Source organism: Suillus bovinus (assembly GCF_016758785.1).
Source record: "Suillus bovinus strain UH-Sbo-P2 chromosome Unknown EDB93scaffold_23, whole genome shotgun sequence".
NCBI classification, from domain to species: domain Eukaryota; kingdom Fungi; phylum Basidiomycota; class Agaricomycetes; order Boletales; family Suillaceae; genus Suillus; species Suillus bovinus.
The window spans coordinates 99,444-107,542 of record NW_024542079.1 but is presented as its reverse complement, the minus strand read 5'-3'; the positions used below and the strand labels follow the sequence as shown (position 1 = coordinate 107,542).

The window sequence follows — 8,099 nt, the reverse complement described above, 5'->3', positions numbered from 1 at the left end:
AGTCACACTGGCCGAATCTACAGTCCGCTCGGCAGACGTTAGAATCTTCGTGATTCGTGATTCGGGATTCGTGAACTTCAACAGTGATTGATTAGGACGCTACTTATAAGTCTGTGAGCTACAGTATGTACCGAAAAATTATATAGAACTAAATGCAATCATTAATGATGTGTAAAATATTGCTGAGGGAATGTATGTGGATGTGGGTATTGATGCATACTAGTAGATGGATTATGAAGTCCGTGACTCGGACTCGGATGCGCGGGTTGAGCAAAAAAATATGGTGGATGTGGTAGCCCAGCTCAGCGCTCGCTACTTGCTCACGCGCTCACGGATTGCAGCTGCAATGAAACACGCTGTTAAATTCAATGTCCGACGTCGGCAGCCTCGGCAGGTGACACTGAAATCGTGATTTTGGCTGCTGTCACGCTGAAAACACGATCTCCACCATTTCTCAACAGATTTGTTTCGTTCCACTTGGAATATGCTAGTATATAGTATATAGAATATACTGAGTGAAGTAGCTAAGTAATTACATTGAAGTTGAGTGCTGCAGACAAAAATCACGAAATTGTGGACCGTCACGAATAGAGCGTAAGGGATAGTATCGCTTACATAAACTGCTCGGATGGATCACTGTCTATTATGAATCACTTCGAAATCGTTCGATATTCAGCTCAGAGATAAGCAGAAGACATATAAATAGGATAAATCTTCGAAATTTTCTATTTCTGACCTTCTTCACACGAGCACTCGGACTCCTTCAGTTGTGAGTGACTTGGCACCTTGGTACTCTTCCAAGTCACCCACCAGAAGCGCGCATAACGTTCACCTGACGGCAAGGTGCATACGCAGCCTTCGGGGGTTATGCTAGGCCCCTAGTGACGCTAGTGAAGGGAAGCCGGATGATTATTGTTTTATGCAATATCAAGTGGGCAAATGGTCCCAGATGGGCGTGTTCGATATGCAGAAGATAAAGTTGTCAACAAAATGTTGGTGGCGTGCAACCTGGGAAGGATGATGACGAAGGAACGGAATGTCATGCACCACACGTGTATCCAGCCACCGACACTGGTAGCGCAAAAGAGAAGGAAACATGCCGGCAGGAATGTTAACGTTCCGACGTCAATATATAGTCCCAATAAATGCCGCAAAATATGTTTGGCATTATGTGGGGTCCGACTTCGCTCTACCCCGCTTTGATCAGCGAATAGGGTTCACTGATGTCAAGCTAGGTTCTACTGGGTTGCATGCCCCCACGCCACTACTAGTGGGAGCAATGGAAGCTTGATATTCAGGGTCGCTGTGATGAACAGTCAATAACGCATATCAGAAAGTCTAGACGTACTAGACACATGTGGGGAAAGATAACTGGTTCAAACATCCACGGAATTGTAGGCTGTCCGAGGTAGTAGCTCCCAGATGCGATCATGGCTCGTCCGTGTGGATACTCATCGATGCATCGCAGAGTTTCAGCGACTCATGGTCCGCAAATCGTAATGCGTGCCGATCTCAGGCTAAAGGCATGATCGCGAGAGTGATCAGCTGACTGTGACTCGGTACAGTTCAGCGCCATCGACAAGTGTCTCTGCTCAGCGTGACTTGTCAGTAGTGTGTGGTAGTATACCAACTGCCTGTCAGGCTGAACAAGTGCAAGATCATAGACACCGGAGGGGCCAAGGCGGACATAGATTTTGAGTCGGCTTTTAAAAGCGCATGGTGAGCATTCCATTGTTTTCGTGTGCAGATCTACTGTGATCCATGGAGAACGGAGGCCAAGTGTATGAGGTCAGTCTTCGAGAGGCTGTGACGGTAATTTGCAACGATTAACGTACTTACTTTGTACAAGACCAAGGGTAATAATTTCTCGCGATGCGAAGGCAGAGATTTCTGCGGTTGGAGATCCAAAAGCAGCGAAAAAAAGTGAAACAGTACTTCCCATGGACTAGTCTTACTAGGTACTACCATCACACCCTTAGTATGTGAGGATCATCAAACGCTGGCTTATATGTAGAAGAACATGGATGAATACTCACCCGATGGGAGCGTTCGGTTCGACAATCGCGGATAATGATGGACTTGGAGGATTCGAGTGAGATATGTCTCATCCGAGGCTCATGGCGCATGCAAGTTGCCACGCGCATTCGATTATCACGGACCTCTACGAAGTCGTTATCACATTGATACGTCGATAACCCATTATATAGGGCGTTATTAATTTGTGCCCACGACGTAGATCTTGTCACGGGAATGCCTCGAGGCAAAATAATCATGCAGTGAGTTGATTTTATTCGAAAGCATATGGCAGTACGAATGATCGGGTATTTGAACTCGACACATATGATCTCTGGTCGAGCATTGCTGGCTGGTGCCACAGCGACAGCCAGCAAGGAAGGAGGGGGGGTGTCCTTCTGATCTCGTCATCGCTTGTCTGGCGTCTTCCGTGCTTCTTTTCGGAGTCTATGAGCGGTGTCCACTGTCAGATGTCCTAGTACTACTCCTTTGGACGGACATCTCGGGGTGCAAGGCGCCTGACCCGTCTTTTTGACAAATCATATCGTGTACCTGGAAAAGGCTATCCAAGGGTCCAGGCTATGATTGCATGCCCACTCACTGAACCGACTATAATCATTATGGAAGTCACGGAACGGCGGAAAAAAAGGTTTACCCGCAATGAATGAACTGAAGACTTGTAAATGGCGTAGAGCCTCGTGTTTTTTTAAAAATCTTGATAGAAGAATGTATTCTGGAAGTAAAGTTACTATGAGAGGGGTCACCAATTTCGTACACACTCCGCGTGCACCTTGTCAGGTTCAGCGACGTTAGAAATACATCCGTGCCGAGGGGTTGCCAAGGGGGTTTATTGTCCGTTTAATCCACATTTGGAAGTTAAAGTACATATCCTATGTAATAATCAGCGCGGGATTTAGTTGGACGTAGTTCTGAATTGAAAACCATCACACCGTGATAATTATGGCCATCTATCTTCTTTCCCCCTGCCATCAGTTTACATAGCCCTTCGGGCCTCCACATGCTATCTCCCCCAGTTTCTCCAAATCGCATGGAACAAAATCTCTTCGCTGATGCAGCCAAGAAACGCAGAAAGGGCGCTACTCGTCTTTCCTGTGCGGAGTGCAGACGGTAAGCCACAATAACGTATGCATAATCATTACTCAACTTTTCTCGTTTTACAGTCTAAAGTTGCGTTGTGACAGAGCAATTCCTTGTGGCTCATGCGTGAAACGTGGCTGTGGTGCCATCTGTCCAGATGGTACGACTCCAGCTCACCTCAATTCAAGCTAACAGGCTGATCATCAATATCATAGGTTCTTTAACAACTGGCCAGGGGAACAGGTGACTGTGATATTGTCTACGAGTTTGAGTACTATCTGATCATATCTTCCAAAAGGTTCGTTCTGGCATCAACTCAAGAGCTTCACGAGAAAATATCAGAACTCTGTCAACGTGTCCGAGAATTAGAAGATGGTCTTCGGCATTCCCACTCTCTTGTTTCTTCGGACAGGCACCCTCTATTAGCTGATGACTTGTTGAAAATCAAATCTCCTTTGCAGCGCGAGCCCCCAAGTAACAGAAACATGCCTCGATGCGAAGCCAAGGAAGAAGAGCAGAACGGCGAGGTTGTTGACGCTTTTGGGTCCTTATCAATCAATGCTTCTGGTGGTGCAAAATACTTTGGCTCCATTGCAAACTCCTGGGTACGTAAATACTCATTCGGCCATGTTGTTCCTACGTCTGATTACAAGTCTCCAGTATTTCTTACAGGTTCGTCCAAGTGATTCAATTTGCCCCTAATGATTTTCTAAATATCTCTAGAATGAAGCAAACGAAGATCATGAGACTGATGGTGATCGTCTTGCTGCACTTCAAACCGTCCTTCCTCCCGACATTCTCGCGCGAAGTGGCGCGTTCCCAATTCTCCCCTCATCACACACAAACATCCATGTTGAGAACGTGCGACTAAGAACTCTCTGTTGGTACCTTCCAGAGCCTGCCAAAGCTCAAGAGATATGTCAGACCTACTATCGCCTAGGTGCATGGATGTCTGTCCGCTTCTCTTTCAATCATAGTGAAAATTCTGATTTTCCGCAAGGTACAATCCCATTAGCCAACTGTGCTTCTACGAAGACATATATCCCCAATTTTACACCCTCAGTGCCGGCCCGCCCTCCGATGATCCCCTTCTTTCACACAAACTGTCTCTCGTGTTCATGGTTCTCGCGATTGGTACCCTCATGGATGTACACCAACCAGCCTACAGTGTCGAAGCCGAGAAATATCACCAATTAGCTCGAGCTGCGTTATTCCAGAGCTCACTATTCGAAGATCCGACTATTAATGCCGTTCAAGCTCTTGTAAGCATACCACGACGAAATTCGGATCATATCTTACTTACACATACAATTTCAGTTTCTCATGACTTTTTACCTTTTTATGTCGGACCGACATGGTTCCAACTCTGGCGCACGGTGGGCTATTATGGGAATAGCTATCAAAGTGGCGCAAAGTGTAAGTTGTACATATCCAAGGGCCTTGCTTTATCATGCTCATCGGGTCACTTGGCAGATTGGCCTACGTATGTAACGTTATCGCACCCTGAGGTTTGAGATACTAACATCACATCCTCATCCGTTAGACCGAGATCCTAGTCGGTGGGGAGTGGATCAAAAGGAGACTTTGCGTCGCAGAGAGCTATTCTGGGAACTATATACATACGATTCGTGGCAGGTACGCCCCCATTTGGCATTGTGGGTACTGTTGATTCCTTATGGAAGCACAATATTCGCAGTGTCTTACATTTGGTCGACCTGTATCATTTTACACGGCTCACATGGATTGCAAAATGCCATACTCAACAGATGCGTCAGAGGAAAACATTTGTAAGCTCTTACTCCACGGGGATATTTTCTCCTCGATGACCATTACATCACTATCCAGTCCATGCTTGGAAACACCGTTTTGCTTCGGAGTGCATGAGTGTTGTTCACGACCAGGCATTTGGTGCCAAAACACCGACGTATGCCACAGTCCTCCAGCTTGACCGCAAACTCCGTGCCTTCCCTGTCCCCCCAGCGCTGCAGGTTGCCGGTTTTGGCGTCTCCACAGGGCCGGCCGACACCCATTATCCAGAAAGTGTGATGCTTATGTTGCAACGTCATATTGTATTGGCTATTCGGGAAATGAGTAAGTTAAATTTAAACCTAACTTTGACTATATCGTGGGACTTGTTCCTTGGCGATATATCGAGAAAGAACCCGCAGCACATGAGCGCTAACAGTGCCTCCTCCATCAGATCTCCTATACCTCCACCGAAGTTTCTTCGCACGTGCCGTAACCGACCATCCAAAAGACCCCCTGGGAAGTCCCTATGGCACCTCGGTCATTGCTGCTTATCGCAGTGCAGGCTCGCTCGTTGCCCTCATGCGCAACCTTCATACCCAACTGAAGGAGCCGAGCGAGCGTATCTGGTTCCTTTGGGGTCACCTGTTCTCTTGCGCTGTATGTATCTTGGACCTCCGCAAATGGCATTAAGCCTCTCATCTTTTTATTTATAGATCGTATTAGGGTCTGTGGTAACCAGATGTCCATCGATGAGTTTAGCCCCTTCGGCGTTCGTACAATTGGATTCTGCTTGTGAGTTATTCTCGAAGGCAGCTAGGGGTTTCCGCGCACAGTCCGTATTGGTAAGTCCTTCGCACTTACACTCACTGTAGTCATGTGCTCTTCGAAGGCTTGGGTGAAGCATTTTCACTAACAGTTTCCAACAGGAGGTGATGCTCGGTTTGCGGGAAAAGGCTCATATCTGCCTCACTGAACATCGGAAGGGTAAAGGTTCGCCGCTTACTCGTCAACCATCTGAGCCGTACTCGCCGTATGACGACGAAGATGAACTGGCTACTCTCGGAGGGAAGACACGATTGGTCGCGAAGAAGGATTCACTATCAGCCTCATCCTCGCCCGCGGCAGTCTTTGATCGCTCTCCCACATCTATGAATCCCGTAGTTCCTCTCCCCCTCATGTCAGGAAACGCGCATCAAGCAGTGCACCCGAACGTTCTGGCTTACCTACAGACTTTCCCGACCCCAGGACAAGCGCATGACGCAGGGCCGACATATATGGATTCATCCACGTATACCATGTCCCCCGTTAAAGAAAACCCGCCTCATTATTCGGACAATTCGGGATACAACGACTCACAGGCGCCGATGCAGTCTATGGAACTTGTTGCAGGGCAATTCCCCAGCTATTTCTCTGTGTTTGATTATGGTCTCAGTAGCGAGGCAAATTACTCGCAAATGAACGGGCAGATACCGTCAGGTCCACGCCGAGAGTCTCCAGAAAACACAATGCACCACACTTGGCAAGAGTTTGTGGCACAAAGTGGTCTCGGGATGGGGTCATAGTGTTCATGGGCGTCAGACGAAGGAGGAAATTCCTCGTCCTGCCTATTAGTGATGCTCGGGCGAGTCGGTGGGTTGATGCCGCCCGTTTCCTGCTTTCTCTGATATACATATGGTATTACATTGCATTGGTAAGATGTACATTCACTAGGTGCCTCGTCTCATATACTGTTTGTCACGATATAGTTGTCCTTCTTGTCCAGATATATTTTTACTCTGGTATTCTTTTCTTGTATGATATCTCATCATTTCTTGATATCTTCTTCCTATATCTATGAAATTCTGAATCAGAACATGAAGATGGGAGCCGGAACATTGTTTAGCCTTGTTTGACACGCGAGGGACAACTCCCACCAAGTCGCACACACCGCCACAACTGGGGAAATAACTCTTCATACTTCGATCTCACTTCTCTTTTTGAGTCTCATGGTAATCTGTGGGTCTTCCTCGAAAACAGGCTTTGGTCGTCGACCTGTGAGACAGTTCTCAGTAATTGTGGTTCCAACTAACGTGGGTGGCAGATACAAAGAAAGGTTGTAGTATGTGGGGATGGTGCTTCTGGTATGACCTTTTCCTACTTCCCTCCTCAAGACTAAGCACTATAATTATTCTGATAGGCAAAACTTCATTATTGAATGTCTTCACGAGAGGCTTCTTCACTCAAGTCTAGTGAGCACACTTAACCCAAAGTTTTGCTTGGCGACTGACTAGCATCGGTTCGGTAGTGAGCCGACCGTCTTCGAGAACTACGTGCATGATATATATGTGGAGGACCAGTTAGTGGAGCTCAGCTTATGGGATACTGCCGGTGAGGCAAATGCATATATCATGCCTCTAGTTGTTCTTTGTAACATCTAACATTCGAAGGGCTCATTAGGACAGGAGGAGTTTGACCGACTACGATCACTAAGCTATGCAGAAACGCATGTTGTCATGATTTGTTTCTCTGTCAGTTGCAAAAAAAAGTTTATCATTTCTTGGGATACTCTAGGTTTATGCTTCCTTCGCAGGTTGACAACCCAACGTCACTGGAGAACGTTGAGTCGAAGGTACATGTGCTCCTCCTTCACATGGTTCGTCCAACTGAATTTCTTTCGACAGTGGATCGATGAAATAGTAGAATACTGTCCAGGTGTGAAGGTACGTGATGAATTTCTTTGCATCTTCTGTCGTTAACTCGTGCTCGAAATAGCTTGTCCTAGTCGGTCAGTCGTACCTTGACAACCTCAGTTTACAACATGATCTGACATGCGATAGCCCTTAAATGTGACCTTCGGGACGATCGAACTGTTCGTGATCGACTCGCTCGATATGGGGCTCATACCGTGCAGTATGAGGAGGGTCTTGCAGTTGCCCGTCGAATACGAGCATCACGGTATCTTGGTGCCTATCATTCCTTTGTATCTCGTTGTTTGCGTGAGCTGACTTGATCATCACAGAATGTAGTTCGAAGCACAATAGAGGTGTTTCGGAGGTCTTCTATGAGGCTGCACGCGTGTCATTGAGCACGCGGGCAAAGGGGTCCGGGCCTGGGTGCGTGATAATGTGATAACGATATCACATCAGATACATATGTTCATAGTTTATCTCGGACTTTCAGAGCTGTGCTCACATTCATGCTGTATTTTTTACATTACTACTCCACTAATAACACGACACTCATTATTTACCGAACAATGC

The 8,099-nt window shown here is 46.9% G+C and overlaps 3 protein-coding genes across 3 annotated transcripts; 2 read left to right on the top strand and 1 right to left on the bottom strand.

Moving 5' to 3' along the window:
• Window positions 1-1,286: 1,286 nt before the first annotated feature.
• On the bottom strand, window positions 1,287-2,523 carry EDB93DRAFT_339926 (uncharacterized protein). The gene is made up of 4 exons (XM_041456133.1): window positions 2,037-2,523; window positions 1,836-1,974; window positions 1,349-1,752; window positions 1,287-1,303 (listed from the first exon to the last, which is right to left on the bottom strand). The coding sequence occupies exons 1-3, from the start codon at window positions 2,271-2,273 to the stop codon at window positions 1,481-1,483; spliced, it is 648 nt and encodes a 215-aa protein (XP_041308251.1). The 5' UTR covers window positions 2,274-2,523; the 3' UTR covers window positions 1,287-1,303; window positions 1,349-1,480.
• A 426-nt stretch (window positions 2,524-2,949) lies between these two features.
• On the top strand, window positions 2,950-6,758 carry EDB93DRAFT_1204991 (fungal-specific transcription factor domain-containing protein). The gene is made up of 15 exons (XM_041450976.1): window positions 2,950-3,141; window positions 3,195-3,271; window positions 3,327-3,354; window positions 3,410-3,716; window positions 3,772-3,783; window positions 3,835-4,061; window positions 4,112-4,373; window positions 4,429-4,527; window positions 4,585-4,594; window positions 4,655-4,746; window positions 4,808-4,898; window positions 4,957-5,202; window positions 5,312-5,517; window positions 5,574-5,702; window positions 5,787-6,758. The coding sequence occupies exons 1-15, from the start codon at window positions 3,032-3,034 to the stop codon at window positions 6,420-6,422; spliced, it is 2,532 nt and encodes an 843-aa protein (XP_041308250.1). The 5' UTR covers window positions 2,950-3,031; the 3' UTR covers window positions 6,423-6,758.
• A 1-nt stretch (window position 6,759) lies between these two features.
• On the top strand, window positions 6,760-8,099 carry EDB93DRAFT_1225510 (small GTPase superfamily). Its single transcript, XM_041451210.1, has 10 exons — window positions 6,760-6,893; window positions 6,941-6,980; window positions 7,037-7,088; window positions 7,145-7,227; window positions 7,297-7,367; window positions 7,430-7,468; window positions 7,521-7,559; window positions 7,612-7,624; window positions 7,677-7,802; window positions 7,859-8,099. The coding sequence occupies exons 1-10, from the start codon at window positions 6,846-6,848 to the stop codon at window positions 7,966-7,968; spliced, it is 621 nt and encodes a 206-aa protein (XP_041308249.1). The 5' UTR covers window positions 6,760-6,845; the 3' UTR covers window positions 7,969-8,099.

Bases quoted from the DNA above. Each gene is read 5' to 3' on its own strand.
- EDB93DRAFT_1225510 (XM_041451210.1), top strand. From the start codon at position 6,846: ATGGTAATCTGTGGGTCTTCCTCGAAAACAGGCTTTGGTCGTCGACCT. The intron at 6,981-7,036 runs GTATGACCTTTT...TTATTCTGATAG, and splicing joins ATGTGGGGATGGTGCTTCTG to GCAAAACTTCATTATTGAAT. The intron at 7,228-7,296 runs GTGAGGCAAATG...AGGGCTCATTAG, and splicing joins CAGCTTATGGGATACTGCCG to GACAGGAGGAGTTTGACCGA.
- EDB93DRAFT_339926 (XM_041456133.1), bottom strand. From the start codon at position 2,273: ATGATTATTTTGCCTCGAGGCATTCCCGTGACAAGATCTACGTCGTGG. The intron at 1,975-2,036 runs GTGAGTATTCAT...TCACATACTAAG, and splicing joins GAACCGAACGCTCCCATCGG to GGTGTGATGGTAGTACCTAG. The intron at 1,753-1,835 runs GTACGTTAATCG...CATGGATCACAG, and splicing joins CTTGGTCTTGTACAAAGTAA to TAGATCTGCACACGAAAACA.
- EDB93DRAFT_1204991 (XM_041450976.1), top strand. From the start codon at position 3,032: ATGCTATCTCCCCCAGTTTCTCCAAATCGCATGGAACAAAATCTCTTC. The intron at 3,142-3,194 runs GTAAGCCACAAT...CTCGTTTTACAG, and splicing joins TCCTGTGCGGAGTGCAGACG to TCTAAAGTTGCGTTGTGACA. The intron at 4,062-4,111 runs GTCTGTCCGCTT...ATTTTCCGCAAG, and splicing joins TATCGCCTAGGTGCATGGAT to GTACAATCCCATTAGCCAAC.